The 15,535-nt window shown below is 47.0% G+C and overlaps 2 protein-coding genes across 11 annotated transcripts in view; one reads left to right on the top strand and one right to left on the bottom strand.

The window, feature by feature from the left end:
- The first annotated feature begins 196 nt into the window (after positions 1–196).
- On the top strand, positions 197–7,509 carry LOC135105174 (microfibrillar-associated protein 1-like). Its single transcript, XM_064013249.1, has 7 exons — positions 197–425; positions 975–1,492; positions 1,722–1,895; positions 2,271–2,483; positions 2,907–3,005; positions 4,055–4,210; positions 5,153–7,509. Exons 1-7 carry the CDS (start codon positions 332–334, stop codon positions 5,372–5,374), a joined length of 1,476 nt encoding a protein of 491 aa, XP_063869319.1. The 5' UTR covers positions 197–331; the 3' UTR covers positions 5,375–7,509.
- Positions 7,510–7,831: 322 nt separating this feature from the next.
- The window catches only part of LOC135105173 (cytoplasmic polyadenylation element-binding protein 2-like), a 121,373-nt gene continuing 113,669 nt past the window's right edge, over positions 7,832–15,535 (bottom strand). For all 10 annotated transcript variants that reach the window (XM_064013239.1, XM_064013244.1, XM_064013240.1 and 7 more), the window contains 4 exons: positions 14,671–14,881; positions 14,173–14,354; positions 13,489–13,706; positions 7,832–13,389 (listed from right to left, as the gene is read on the bottom strand). In XM_064013239.1, the coding sequence (XP_063869309.1) occupies positions 13,338–13,389; positions 13,489–13,706; positions 14,173–14,354; positions 14,671–14,881 (663 nt within the window). In that variant the 3' untranslated portion in view covers positions 7,832–13,337. The remainder of the gene's footprint in view (positions 13,390–13,488; positions 13,707–14,172; positions 14,355–14,670; positions 14,882–15,535) is intronic.

Genomic DNA, 15,535 nt, shown 5'->3' with positions numbered 1-15,535 from the left:
TTCAAATTATGTTTTATCTTATTTTCCATAGTTTGATAGACCACAGCTGTCTATATGGTGTATTTTATTTTCAGTAAAATAAGCAAATATACTTTGATGGAGATAGTTATTATTGTAAAGCAGGAGTTTAATCTGGTGTTAGCTGATATAATATATTTCTATTTATGTACGTAATATTTCCGTAGTATAAGCGAGGCGGCGGCAGCAGCAGCAGCAGCAGCAACACAGCGCGGCCATCAGACGTAAACAAACACAAGGCCAGGTTGTGTCGTCAGTGTTACCTGGGGCTGTTGTCGTGACACCTCTGCACCTCCCACCTGTCACCGCAGCCATGGATAACTCGTCCTGGACAGCTCCCCCGGGGGCTGCTCAGCCCATGGGGATCCAGAGCACAGCGGGGGCCGTGCCTGTGATGAATGACAAGGGTGAGTGTGTGGTGGTGGTGGTGGTGGTGGCTTAGGGTTCACAGCTGCACCAGCCCTGTGCTGCAGGCTAGGCAGTGCCCTACTGGCCACGCACCCCTGTATAATATTTGTCACGGAGCCAATATGAATCCCTACTCACAGATAGGTCACTGCACCGCCTCGCGTTAGGGTCACCACACTCACACTTTGGTTAGGTCAGGTGGACAGCATTGCAAAAATCTCCACGCCCAATACTGGATTTGTTCATTTTTTTGCTCGGTATACTGTGGCACTTCTGGGCAGTCGTGGAGAATGTGGGTGCCACCTGTCTGTACAATGAAAGGCAGGGCAGGACACGAGGAAAATATACCATTATTATTATTTTTTCATTTTTTCTTTTTATTTCTCTTTTGGGTTTAATTAATTGATATCTTGCCCGTGAGGTTAAGAAAGCTGGTTTAGGATGGGTTAGGTTAGGGGCATGGAATATTGAGTTTCATACATAGATTATGTTTTTTATGTATATATGTTTTTGAGGGATCCTCAGTGTGATGTAACTGTGTGCTGCAGGTGAGGTGTCCATGAAGAAAGTGAAGGTGCAGCGTTATGTGAGCGGCAAGCGGCCAGACTATGCACCAGCCTCATCAGATGAAGAGGAGGAGGAGGAGGAGGACTTCACCCGGCCACAAAGAGGTGGACCTCCTTCCCCACCACACCACAAGTCCCTCACAGAGGCCGAGATGGCCGACCCTCGACTGCGGCGTTTGCTGGCACAGCGTGCCCAGGCCGAGAGCGACGAGGAGATGGAGACAGACGTCCCAAGGCGGAGGGTGACGCACCAGGCAGAGGTGGTGGACTTGAGCGAGGGTGAGGCTGAAGATGACACCAAAGAAGAGGACCAGATGGAGGAGGAGGAGGAGGAGGAGGAGAAACAGACGGACTTCAGTGCCATGCCTGAGATGAGAGCAAGTCACCGCCTGGCTGAATCAGACAGTGAGTCTGAGGATGAGGTGGATGAAGATGAGCTTGCACTGCGGCGACTCAACATGCGCCAGCGGGCACTGATGAAGGTCCAGCAGCAGGAGGAGGTGAGTAGAGGAGACACTGGCAGTGCACATCTCAGAACATGACATGATTTATTTTGTGCTCAAGTTTTAGTGATACTTTCATGTAATAGCCTTTTTAATTATTTCATCTCCTTCATCTTCATATAAATTTATATTTTCCTTTTATTGACATTCTCCCTTTTCTAGGTAGTCAGATCTATTCACATGCACCACTTTAGCTTCACTAAGCAGCCTCATGCTCTCAACACAGCTCCTGGGAAAGGAGGAGGAGGGCAGTGAGGAGTCGTCTGAGGAGGAAAGCTCAGAATACTCAGAAGAGACAGACTCAGAAGAGGAAGGGCCCCGGTTGAAGCCTGTGTTTGTGAGGAAGAAGGACCGTGTCACCATCCACCAGAAGGAGCAGCAGCAGCTCAAGATTAAGCAGGTGAGCCTTGTAAGACGTGTAGCACCACATGAAGACTGGACGCCAGGATGAATTGCGATAAATCGTGTTCATTAATATATTCTAATCTAACCTAAACTATTATGGCATAACTTAAGCTAACCCAACCCAACCAAATATAAGCCAAGAACCTGGACTCACCTAACCCACCCTAGTGTAACATTACTTTACCCAAATAACTTCCTTCACCCTTACTGACTGCTCCCTTCACCCTTACTGACTGACTTGCTTCCTTTACCTGTACTGACCCTTGCTTCCTTCACCTTTACTGACTGAACCTTGCTCCCTTCACCCTTACTGAATGATCCTTGCTTCCTTCACCCAACCCTACTGACCCTTGCTCCCTTCACCTGGCAGCAAGAGGTGGAGGGGCGGAAGCGTGTGGAGGAACGGAGGCGAGAGACACTGCGGATGATTGAGCAGGAGAACCGTGGTGCGACGGGGGCGGGTCGGGGAACAGGGGCAGACACGAGTGATCCCCTCAACACGATTAACACGGATGATGAGGCAGATGATGCAGAGTATGAGGCCTGGAAACTGAGGGAGCTGAGGCGCCTTAAGAGGGACAAGGTGAGTGTTAATGGAGGTGCTTGAGGGGGTGTGGTTTTGGGATAGTGAAGGGAAATAAAGGGAAGCTGAGAAAAATAGAGGAAATTAAATAGGAAATAGGGGAAACAGAAAATAGGAAATAGGGAAACTGAGAAAAATAGGAAACATTGAATAGGAAATAGGGAAAACTGAATAAGAAATGGAAAACTAAGAAAAATAGGGAAAACTTAATAGGAAACAGGGGAAACTGAGAAAAAATATAAATCGAATAGGAAATAGGGAAAACTGAGTAGGGAAATTAATAGAAAATAACATCCTGATGATTTCTTTGCAGCAGATAGACCAAATGCAATATTTTGAAGTGTCCTTAGCACCTAGTTTCAATTTCCAGTGACTTCTGTTCATTAGTGATGCTGTGTGTTCTTACGTGTTCTGTACTCGCAGGAGGAGCGTGAGGCAGCAGAGAAGGAGCGGGAGGAGGTGGACAAGCTGCGCACCATGGGGGAGGAGGAGCGGCGCGTGGAGCTCCGCAACAACCCCAAGGTATGGCAGCTGTGTTGTGGTCTGCCTTGCCTTACTGTCTATCAAGTTCTCTACCAGTTTGTAGTGTAGTCTGGTACTGCCTCGCTTTATTCTTCCTCATGTTCTCTATCAGTTTGTAGCATACACTTAATTTATTACCCCATCATTATATTCCCAATTCAGAAAATGCTAGCCATGGTTTCATATTTGATTTTCCTAAGTGCCTCAGTGCCTTGAGAATTTTGTGTCAGTTTTGTAATGTAGCCTTGCATTTTTTGCCCTGTTCTTCATATGTTGCTATATTGTATTCCCAGTGTAGAAAGTGTCAGTCTTGGTTTCAGATTTGATTTAACTTTTCATTGTTTTGATTTTGGTGTTTCCTCTCTTTATTGTTATTATACATCTTAATATTCTACTGCACCAGACTTTAGTTCATTCATTATTGCTACATTATTTATCATGTTAACCCTTTCACTGCTAATCAGCTTCTCTCATAATCAACTACAACTTTTAAAACACCTATTTTTGCATACCACAGTCTCAAAAATACATATTTGTTTAGCCTGGTAAAGATAAACTGTTATTCGCATTCCCTTTTCTCGATGTTCATCTAAATAATTTATTACAGTGACATTGTTAACATGAGAAGTGTTAACAACCATAGCAGAAAAGGGTTAAATCTGTCTGCAAAAATGTTGATTCCTTCTTTATGTATCATACCTGTGATGTGGGAAAAGAGGTGTACTATGAAAAGAAAGTGTGAAGGTGGAGGGGTGTATAGTGGAAGAAGGTGGAATTTAGAAGTGATGGGGTATTTAGTGGAAGGTGGAGGAATGAGAGAGTGGAGAGGTGTATAGTGGAAGAAGGTGGAGGACTGTACAAGTGGAGGGGTATAGTGGAAGAAGGTGGAAGACTTTTAAGTGGAAGAAGGTGGAGGAGTGAGAGAGTGGAGTGGTGCATAATGGAGGAAGATGGAGGACTGTACAAGTGGAGAGACACCTATACAGTGGAAGAACATTAAGGAATGTACAAGTTAAAGGTGGTGTTCATCTCCCACTTTCCACTGGCAGGTGATCACCAACAAGGCCACCAAGGGCAAATACAAGTTCCTGCAGAAGTACTACCACCGAGGCTCCTTCTTCCTGGACACAGAGGAGGACGTCTTGAAGAGGGACTTCTCGGGAGCCACGCTGGAGGACCACTTCGACAAAACCATTCTGCCAAAGGTGAGGCCAGAGAGAGATGAGGTGGATGGGCCAGGCTATAGTGTGGGGCTAACTAGGGTCAGGCAGTATACTGGTGGATGGGTGGGTCAGACCAAGCAGCCAAGTGTTCAAATATCCACCACCACCACCACCATCTCCACCAGGTTACACTAAACATTCAGGTCTGTTAAATGTTTTCCACTTCAGTCAGAATTAATACATTTTTTTACTGTACCTTTAAGAGAATATATTTCACATTTATATAATGGTAATATGTGTGCACCATGATGGAAAGGATAGTAGTGATCCAAAATATGTCACTACACCTTCAATGTGTTGTCCCAGATATATTCTGTTTTCAAGCCTATACAAAGCTGTCACTGTCACTACAATCTTTTCTTTCCATTAATTCCAAGCAGCCTATAACTAATTACTGTTTATTCCTCCCCATGCCTTCATTCCTTCCAAGCTTCACCTGTGCATGCATCCGTCCACTGACATTAACATGGAGCAGCCTGCCTCAAGCAGTTGCCTCTTCAAAACTATCTTCATTTTTCTCTCTCATACACTTCATTAATTTACTCTTAGTCCCATTTAACCTCATTTCCTCCCTTCATGTACACCTCCAAACTCCTCTGCCATCTGTCTCAGTCTCTCACGTGAGCCAGACACCAATGCAGTGTTATCTGCATACTACATTTGATTAAGGTACCACTCTTTACCATCATGGTTCACTAGGCTCAAACTTCTACATTTATATATTGATGTCCCTTATGACACCATCCATTTCCTTGCAGCAGCCTTGAGCAGGAAACTCATGGGATATCCTGCCATAGCACAGGCTCTACTATTCACTTTAAAATGCCACTATCTTACTTTTAATATGAAGCTAAAACTTAACTTTTGGTGCTCATCACAAACAGGTCAGTCCCAAGGAGTTGCTAATGTCTTTCTCATCCACAGGTGATGCAAGTAAAAAACTTTGGGCGGTCTGGACGCACCAAATACACTCATCTTGTAGACCAGGACACCACTTCCTTTGACTCACCTTGGGCTGCAGACTCTCAGATGAACCACAAATTCTTTAATGCCAATGCTGGTGGAATGAAGCAGAGCTTCGACCGCCCATCCCTCAAGAAGCGGGTGGCTGCCCCCCCTCCCAATGCTCCTGCTCCAAGGAAGTAAAGAGGCAGAGCAGGATTACCTAAGTGTCCACTTCACAGAAGAGATGAGAAGCCACTTCTGCAAATAGTTTCCCATGCATTGTGCTGAATGTAGGTTGTTTGTTGGCAGCCCATGAGTTTGATGTATTTCTATATTAGTACCATGCAGTAAATACTGAGTATTCTCCCCTCCAGCACTGATCACTGTTGTCAGTAGTGTACATGAGATGATCATGTGTTGGCTTTTGGACACAGGGCCTCAGTGATGGGGTGTGAGTGTGTTGGGCGGGTGGTATTTGGTATACAGTACAATTGGTCATCTCACACCTATTGGTACAAAAAAATTATCATGAGATGCAAAACTGCAAGATATAACATTGAAATACATGTAAATAGTGTAATAGGTAACAACATCCATTGTGTGAGCTATCTGCAATCAGCAGTCCTCACATAGTGAAGCACAAGTTTGCACATATATCAGCCCTAAAACCAATGTTAGGTGTTCTCATACTTGTGCTGTTCTCAAAAGAGCTGAGGTAGCTGCTGCATTCACCTGGTCAAAGTCCACAGTCAGAAAGGCTTGTTGTGACTGTCAAAGGGGAAACAAATATGGCGTGTGGCTCATAGGAAACCAGTAAAAGTATCCGTGTCTTTATCACTATTCATTTTGGTAGATTCTCTTCCATTGCAAGTATTCGTAGCTGTCAAGACATGATACAAGGGCAGTGACAGATACAGAAAGCAAGAACAGTACCTATCCTCTATTCCACTGCAATCTTAAGTCTGAGCCAGCTGCCTGTTGCTCCAGTTTCCAGTGTCAGCAGCTCATGTGGGCTGTATACTTATAACCCACCAGGAAAGGAAGCATTCCAGTGATGAGCATGACCATTGTGACTCTATTTTGACTACAATGGATGAGTGGGACAGCTGCAAATGCTAACTATGATACACATTCAGGTATAGGGTTTGTGCACCTTTGGATGGTGATTAAGGAATTGTCATAAACCTCTCAATTTTCAATAGTTCTCAGTATGAGAGTACTTCTATATGACCATTGCTGGGGGAACCAAACTACTAATATTATTACAACTATTCTGTATCTAACTTGAGAGTTAACAGAAAACATTGTATGTAAAATGTAATATCTGTAAAAAGTGGAAGGATTCTTGTGTGTGAGAGTGCATTTGTTCTTTTTAAAGATAAGACAATAAACCATTCATGCTCAGAAACTTGCAGAAACTTTTGTATTGGACATATCATGTTTGGTTAACTATGTATATCTTGTGTATATGACTCAGTAGGCCAGGGATTTATTTGTATTGCAAATATGTATGATGATATTAAATACATTGATCATGCATCATTCATGATCATCATTTTCTTTTTAAAGAGTTTCACTCATGCTTGGCTGTGTTGGTCCCATCACCCAACAGCCTACCTGCACAGGCCTACATCACTGGATCTGTTCATTCCAGATTTTCTTGGGTACACCTCTGAAAACTTTACCAGCTACATTAGGTCTCAACATTTTTTTTTTCCAAAATTATTCTTGACCATCCTCTTAATATAATCCTGTAGTATGTAATGTTTATATTAATGTAGAGGAGCAAGACACCTCCATCTGAAGCTTTGTTCCCCAAATCTCAAATTACTATCTCTTTAAAATGGAAATTAATTCTGTGAGCCAAATAGTGAAGATCATACAGCTAGACTTGCAAGGCATTACCACTTCTCACATAGTAAGAATCAGTGACCATTTTATTTTGAGTTTAGGGGCTTTGTAATGCACCACCAGCTCGCAGACAGACAAGAGACTGGTACTGCTCTGCTGGTTCATACACCGAAATGTTGATGACCTGAAGCTGTAAATATTTCTTTAGTTCACTAAAGCCTTAAATTAAGGCACTCCTATGACCCAAACTTTTATTTTACTTATTCCACCAGTCCCTACCTTGCATCTCCCACTAGCTCTTGCAAGTCTTTCACCATCCAGGCTGACTCCCATTTCTCCCACACCTCAGTACCTCTCAAGTATATATTTCATTTTCTCAAGTACAAGTGTAGCAGTTCCTGGGATCAATTACATTTGATGTAAATGGGAATGCTGAATGTAGTTTAATTAATGTACAGCAACTGAATAAATATGAAAGAACACAATTTTTTGACAATCCTCTAATGTAAATCAGACTCATCATAACTACAAAAATGCACTGGGGATAGAAACAAAAATTAATATTCTAATGTTAATTCCTTTGTTGGTTGTCACTAGCAGAGGTTAGCTAGGCTTACTAGAAAATACATTAACACATTAGGGTCAAGTAATAATGTTTTCTAATACAATAGACGTCTTTAAGAGGACAACCAACTGCAACAATTTGGAAATGTTCCCAGTCATCCCACGGTGGTCATCATGACCAACAAAGGAACAAACATTTTCTGTAAGGATGAGTGTGTCTGTGAAGGGCATTGACAGTGAGCGGTAAGTAAACAGGTTTATTGTAAGCTACAGAGTAAATGAACATGGAACAGGTCACACGCGCCTCCCTCGGTACAAAAGGCTCCAACACAAGGCCGCGCGGCGGTCCCGCGCTTGTATCAAAGTAAGAAAATGTAGAAAAATCTTGGTGACTGACTACCCATTCACGAAATGTTCACACAACATTAAAAACATATTTTAAATATTTTTTCACGTTATTTTATAAAACATAAAAATGTATAAGGGCAACAAAAGTTAAGACTAAGTGTGGGCGGGGTGGGGTGGGAGGGGGGGGCCCCACCACCCCGCCCCACCCAGCCCACCAGTTACTCCGTACTTACAAAAAATTAGAAAATGCTTCACCAAACACTCATAAAAATCTATTTAGTTACAAAAAGTGTCCATGGCTGAGAAGTAACAAAAGTGAGTCCAAGTCCCGCGGGCGGCGCCCCCCCAGCCTGGCCCCGCCCCGCCCCGCCCCGCCCCGGAGGACAGGCGAGCGGATGGGCGGCCGGAGGCGCCTCGCAGCCTCACTAACACTAGGCTCCGCGATGCACAAAAATAATCCCAAACAAAAATAATTTACATCATCTCTATCATTAACAACAAACAGTGCCTCGGCCTCTCCTGCTCGGCGACGGAAAAACACAGGATTTTGATCATCGCGAGCGAGCGGACGGCGGCGACCCTGCGATGGCCGCCCCGCCGCGCCTTGCCTCGCTCCGGGACTCTGGTAGCAATTTTCTTCTTGAGTGCAGACAATAAAACTGTCGCTGTCACTAGCAATGTGTTATCAAATGAGTGATAGTAATATAAAAATGTCCAATGTGTGGCGGGGGCGGGGAGGGCCCCGCGCCTGCTCGCCGTCTACCCTACACACTGGTACAAAAAGGAGATCAGCAAAAATCTCGACTATATCATAAAAAGCAGAAAAACGATGTCAAACCGTTAACTGTGGCCGGCGCGCGGCCGCACGAAACACCACAACAACTTTGGTTACAAGATAACACTAAGTATAAATTAGAAAAATTAAAAAAATATCTATAAAAGCAAAAACAAGTATAAAAGATGACTACCTCAACAATCACATAGTGGGAACGACGGGGGGGAGGGGAGGCCACCCTGCCCCGCCCCACCCGCCCGCTACCCGCCTCGCTGGGGTGCGGGGGCGGCAAGGCGGGCTGGGGCGGCCTACCCCAAACACTGTCACTAGGCAGGCACTATTTATGCTTATATTAAATGAGGTGATAACGAGCAACACGGCGTTAACTAGGACGCGGAGGCGACCCACCTTCCCACCACCGTCCTGCTGACACGCACCGCGACGCACGACGCACACCACGCACTACACGTTGCTGGTGCACATACGAAGTACGACACTCACAAGACGCACGTGCAGTTAACTGTGTACACGTCGTGTGTACAGAGTGAGGCGTACACTTGGCGCGAGTACAACGTAAGACGCACACAGGATGCACGCACGCACGCACCGGTCTGTGTTTCGCGGGCTGGGCCAGCGCTCGTCCCGCCACGCACGCACGCACTTACCAAAGTCTGTCGTAAGCTATTTGGTATTGCTGGAGTGACTCGCTAAAAAATCTATATCTTTTAAAAAATAGCATATCCTCTGTCTGGGCTCCGACACCACCACGCACACACACGCACACACGCCAACAACAAAATCTGGAGTCTACGGTGAGAGAAAAAACAGGATTATGCAAGAAAAAGTCTGCAAATATATATAAAATGGGGACGTTACACTAGAAATAACATACTCTATGAGATGTTATGTTAAAGCTGCTGCATCGTGTGCTCACAGGGGCCGGGGAGGGATGAGGCTGGGAGGGGGAGGGGAGAGTGCGGGGTGGGGAGTGTGGGGTGGGGCGAAGGTTCCTCACCAACCCCTTGCACCTCCACCACTCCCACCCATCACTATCCACTACCACCACCACCACCACCACCACCACTACCAGTCATACCCACCACCATTACCACCACCACCACCACCACCTCCAGTAATTACACCACAAATTCAGTTTCCCTTCCCTCCCTCCCTCCCTCCTCCCGCCCCGCCCCGCCCCGCCCCGCCTCAGCCCCACACCGGCACACTAATACCAAATGACTCTCAAATCAGCACCAGGAGCGTCGGGGCCAATTGCACATAACACGGAGCCACCAACCTGACCCGTGGGGAGGGAAGGAAGGAAGGGGAGAGGGGAAGGTAACACAGGGGAATGAGGGGACCGATGACGCGGGGACGGGGAAGGTAATGTGAGGGGAGAAGGAAGGAAAATGGATGATTAATACGAGTCGTTTTAATAATGAAATGATTCGCATGGAAAAATTAAGGGCTTAAAAAATCACAAGCTGATCACAGGTAATTATTATGATGAGGGATAGAGGAAGGAAGCGAGGAGTGGAGTGGAGTGAGGCAAGAGGGCGGGGCAAGGCAGGTCAACACAAACTACAGACAAACATAAGGAGGGCAGAAAGAGGGACAGCCACACTCACACAAATAATACAGTATGTGCTAAATTACAAAGGATACAAAATTATATGACAAAAATATATCTAAAATCAAGAAAACTTTTAAATTAGAGTGGTAATTAAATAAATAAGAAAATAACATTACAAATAAAAATGCACATCTTCCGGCTGGAGCGACCTGGCCTGCCCTCACCTCGCCCCTCACGCCCGCCCCGCCACGGCCTCCCTGCTGCGCCGCCTGTCTGGTGTGTGGGCGGTGGGGGAGAGGGATGCAGGGAGAGGGTGAGGGGAGGGAGATGTGTGGTGTGGTGTGATGGAGGGAGTGGGGCCAGGGGGCGGGGTGGATGGCCGGGACGTGGGGACTGACTAGACACCTCCACGCACGTTGCACACCCCTGGGGGGCGGGGGTGGGGGTGGAAGGTGTGATTGTCTGCTGCCCCAGCGCCGGGCGGCGGGCGGGTGCCGGGTGCCGGGTGCAGGCTGGTGCTCCGAGGCTGAGTGATCAAGCAATAGTATATAAAGTTTTCAGAAAGTCCCAAGTTAAACCTCTAGAAAAAGTGTGTAAAAATTTTTTTAATGTTTTCACATTTTTCTAAAATAGAAATGGACACGCCATCCGGCCCACTATTGCTGTTGTAGGGCGCGGGCGGCCCCGGCCCGCGCCCCGCCCCGCGCCCCGGCCACGCCCCACCCCGGCCAGGCCCAATCTCTCCCTCGACCGCTCAGTAAAAAAATAGTATGTACAAATATGAAAAGGTTGAGCCGGGCTGTGTACTGTACAGGCTGAGGCCGCCGGCTGCTAATATAAAAGTTTCCGTGCAGAGACAAACAAGAGCGACAACACAAAAATATAACCGTCTATGTCATCTGGGAAATTAATATATTCATAATAAAAATACATGAACCTCTACACTCACTAGCGACGCAATGTGGTCACATGGGCATGAAGTGTGATGACGTATGTACAGCGGGCCCAGCGCCGGCCGGGTCACCAAACTATATCAAACGGGGCCTGCGCGCCGGCGGGGTCCGGGGCAGCCGGGGCCCCACGGGGCTCGGGGTCACACGCTCCAGGATGGGTATGTTGCCTCCCGCTAAGCCAATTGTGTCTTTGGTTACTCTTAAAAAAATGGAGAGATCAAAGGGTGAACGCGGCAAGCCAGTGGACCTGCGGCTAACCGACTCACTTCCCTTCTCTCGCTGGCTGTCACGCGCTACTCCCTGCCTGGCCGGGCGGCTGGCGGGCCCGGGAGTCGGCCGCGCTGGTCCTGGTGTGTTAGCCTGGCGGCGGGAAGCTGTACCTCAAGCTGTATGTAGTAAAGACACCGTCACAGCTCCGCTAGTTTAGCTACAAAGTTTTTTTAAAGCCCACAAATAGTTGCGGGTTGTTTTCTTACACAGTACTTGTAACAGCAAAAGGCAAAAAAACTATAACCATTTAACTGGTCACGAGACACCCGCATAGGCTACATGATGATGATATACTAACAAGGACAGTATCAAAATTCAAACACGCAAAAATACAAATTCTATATGGATCAAAATTATCCTAGTGCAAAAAGACTCTTGCAGTATCACACACATCCTGGGCTGCTGGCTGCTCCATCAGAGGGACTGTGCCAGCACTGACCAGTCCCGCCACACCTTTGAACTCTCTCTGCGCCAACCAATGCGACAGTCCCGGCTATATTTATCGTCTACAACACTCCTCTCTTTCTCTCTCTCGCTCTATCTCTATCTCTCTCACAGCTATTTCTCATAAAATTTCTGAACTCTTAACAAGGAAATGAGGCAAGTTGACAGACAGCGCTAAGAAGTGGGGGCAGGGAGGTGGGGGGGAGAGGAGGGGGAGTGTGAGGGGCGAGAGACAAGTATATTAGAGTGGAGTAGAGTGGAGTAGAGTAGAGTAGCCAACAGCTGCAAAAGTGGGAGGGAGGCAGGCCAGGGCAGGCAGGGAGGGGTCAACACAGGGGCAGCTCATAGTGCTCAGGGGTGGACACAAGGGATGGTGCCCCGCCTGCCTGGCCCGCCATGCCCCAGGATCCAGTACTCCAGGGGAAGGAAGCCCCCTCAATGGTAAACCTGCCACAACCTGCAGCAACCTTCCTCAGCCTGCAAGACACTGCTGGGCATGTTGAAGTGGAAAAAGGAATAGAAAGAACAGTAGGAGAGATGTAGTGGTAGTAGTAGTAATAGTGTTGTAGTTGTTGTTGTTGTTGTAGTAGTAGTAGTAGTAGTAGTAGTAGTAGTAGTAGTAGTAATACTCTACAAGCCTGACACACTACTGCTGGTTATGAATTACTGACCCGGCTTGGCCCTGCCCCATGTGTCACCTGACCCTAAATAGGACTGGGGGCTTAGGTGGGCTCTAAGAAACTACACCTCCAGGGCGGCCGGACCTCACATTGTTGCCCCACAAGCCTCCTCCAGCCCGGCCGCCCACACGCACACACACACTACTCTGCTCTACTCACCTGCCTCGCACTGCTTATTGTTATACATGTTTATACAGCAGGGAAGCAGAAGCTATACTAGATTCATAGTGAAACTTATTAACACGGCCCTTTGTTGCCACCTGGGCAATGTGTGGACAGGGCAGGGTGGGGTGGGCCAGGAAAAGCCAAGCCTCTTCACTCTTAGAATGTTCATGTGTATAGAGCCCCAACCGCATGCCTGCCCCACCCTGCCTTGCCCCATCCAGGGACAGAGGAGTACAAATGTGAGGCCGAGCTAGAGAGGGAGGAGTAGAACATCTTCCGTCAGGAGTGAGCAGCGGCACCCAGCAAGAGGGGGGGGAAGGCCGGGCCCAATGTCATCAACATCCTGTGCCCCGCCAGCCGGTGGTGGGGCATGGAGTCTGGGGCTACAGGTGTCTAGCGTGCAGTGTGGGTGTGGGGGACAGAGGGAGGCTGCTCCCACCAGCCAGTTACTTGCAGTGCTCTTGCTAATGGTTCTGTTATCATGGCCGTAGTTGTTGGCAGGCCTGAGGGGGTCTTTATTTTTGGGCCTAAAGTCTTCTCATTACTTGTTGGTGAGACACCATCCAGGCTCCCGGTGCCACCGCCACGGAGATCTGCAACACAAGATCATCAGCACACCATGAAGCAAGCGCACCACACAACTTTCTCATCCACACCCTGACCTCACCCCCACCGTGTGGTGCAGCACTCACCTAAAGGGCACCGTGCGGGGTCGGTCAGCACCCTCTTTGACTAGTGGCTTGTGGAACTCCCTGCCAGGGCGGGAGTGGATGGTCTGCCAGCAGTGCTCGCAGTAGTACTGGAGGCAGGTGACATTGGCACAGAAGAAGGGAGCAAACTTCCCCCCGCAGCGGGCACCCTGACACTCGTCACACATCTGGTCGTCCAGCACGTACGGCTTCACCTCCACCTGCAACACACACACATTACCACCATGCATGCACACACACACAAATAATAAACCGTTTATTATTATTATTATTATTATTATTATTATTATTATTATTATTATTAAACACACACACACACACACACACACACACACACACACACACACACACACACACACATCACCACCATGTGCAAACAAACTTCACCACCACATGCACACAAATGACAGCCACTGTTCTTCACATTTATAGAAATAATAACTTTAGTAAAAAAATGCATGATTGAAACATTCCACATAATTTTTTTTGTAAAAGATTCTCACAGCCATCAGTCTCAAAGTGATCAATTATTGTTAAATGACTAAATTGACAACAAACCATGAAATGCAGAGCTGCATCCTTTCAGCACACTGGCAGGCACAACTGCACATTGCAAGACCAACCAGTGCTGCCTTCACCCTGCCTCTCGACCCGGTCACAACTCACCCGCTTGTCAATGTCGCCGTGCTGCAGCTGGACGAAGCGGGCGCTGATGGCCGCAATGTAGCTCTGCTGATTGGAAAATGCCACCCTTCCGGCACCCTTTGGATACTTCAGCTCCGGGTCGGTGTCAATGCCGGCATAGCAGACACCCCCATACAGTCGGTCCATGATCATCGCCAACTCCACTGTCAAGAGAAGGCTGGAGTTACTGAAGTATACACACTGGAACACAAAAAGATGCTTCCTGTGAACTCTCTCTCACTCTGTGGGTAACATGTCCCTGGCTGTGTGACTGTTGTTCTACAACTTCATTTTTCCATTCTTTAGATAATTTTGCTAAGAAATGAACTTGCAATATGGAAATGAAACCCTTTATCATCTATTTCCCACTTTTCAGTCACCAAACACAATTTACAAATGCCTGCATCTTCAACCTTATAAGTTTCACAGTTTCCCTTTGCACACCCTCATCCCATCCCTTCTGGTGTCCCTGTGACCCACCAGCCTTGAGGGGCCTGGGCACGCCCCCCACAAACACAGTCTTGCGAGGGTCCAGCGGCAGGGAGGCATCCAGAACAAAGTCTGCATCAGAGAGTCTCCAAGGGCGGATCTGCACCGGCTTGTCCTTGATGGTGGGCGAGGAGACACACAGGTACAGCTTGTCATCATCCTGGATGCAGGCGTCAATCAGCTGCTGCACACTGCTCTCATCCTGCATGGGGAAGTAGGCTATCAAGGATGGAACACTGTTGTGCAGGTGAAAGATGCACCACTCAAACCATTGGAAAATGAAATACTTCCCTTTTATCCTGTATTGCTTCTCACAACCTGATTCTACAGAGACAGCTTTGTACAAGTTATATTGTAAATCAACTTAAACCAAGGAAGATTTTAATTTTTTTCCCCAGAGCAACATACATCAGTACATGGCTGTTTGTTGTTTGCATTGAGTATACAATCTGATGTTCCCTATAAATGATGGGTGCAGCACATCTGTCCCCCACACTACAATCAAATTCTTTCTAGCACCCAGTCATCCTCCTGTGGCATCATTGCACAAGACTTTCTTCTTTCTCTCACCCCTATTCTGTCCACCTCTCTAATGCAAGAATTAACCAGTATTCTCAATCATTCATCCATTTCTCTGGTAAACTTTGGAATTCCCTGCCTACTTCTGTATTTCCACCTTCCTAAGACTTTAACTCCTTAAAGAGGGAGGTTTCCAGACACTTATCCTTCAATATCTGATGACTGCTTTGGATCCTAATTCGAGACTGGCACCTCAGTGCACTTTTATATATATATATATATGTTTTTTGTTGCCCTTGGCCATTGCCCCTCCTACAAAAACAATTCTGAGCCCTGG

The sequence above is a fragment of the Scylla paramamosain genome, chromosome 11 (assembly GCF_035594125.1).
Source record: "Scylla paramamosain isolate STU-SP2022 chromosome 11, ASM3559412v1, whole genome shotgun sequence".
NCBI lineage: Eukaryota > Metazoa > Arthropoda > Malacostraca > Decapoda > Portunidae > Scylla > Scylla paramamosain.
The sequence above is the reverse complement of the archived record's forward strand: the minus strand, read 5'-3'. Positions and strand labels throughout refer to the sequence as shown.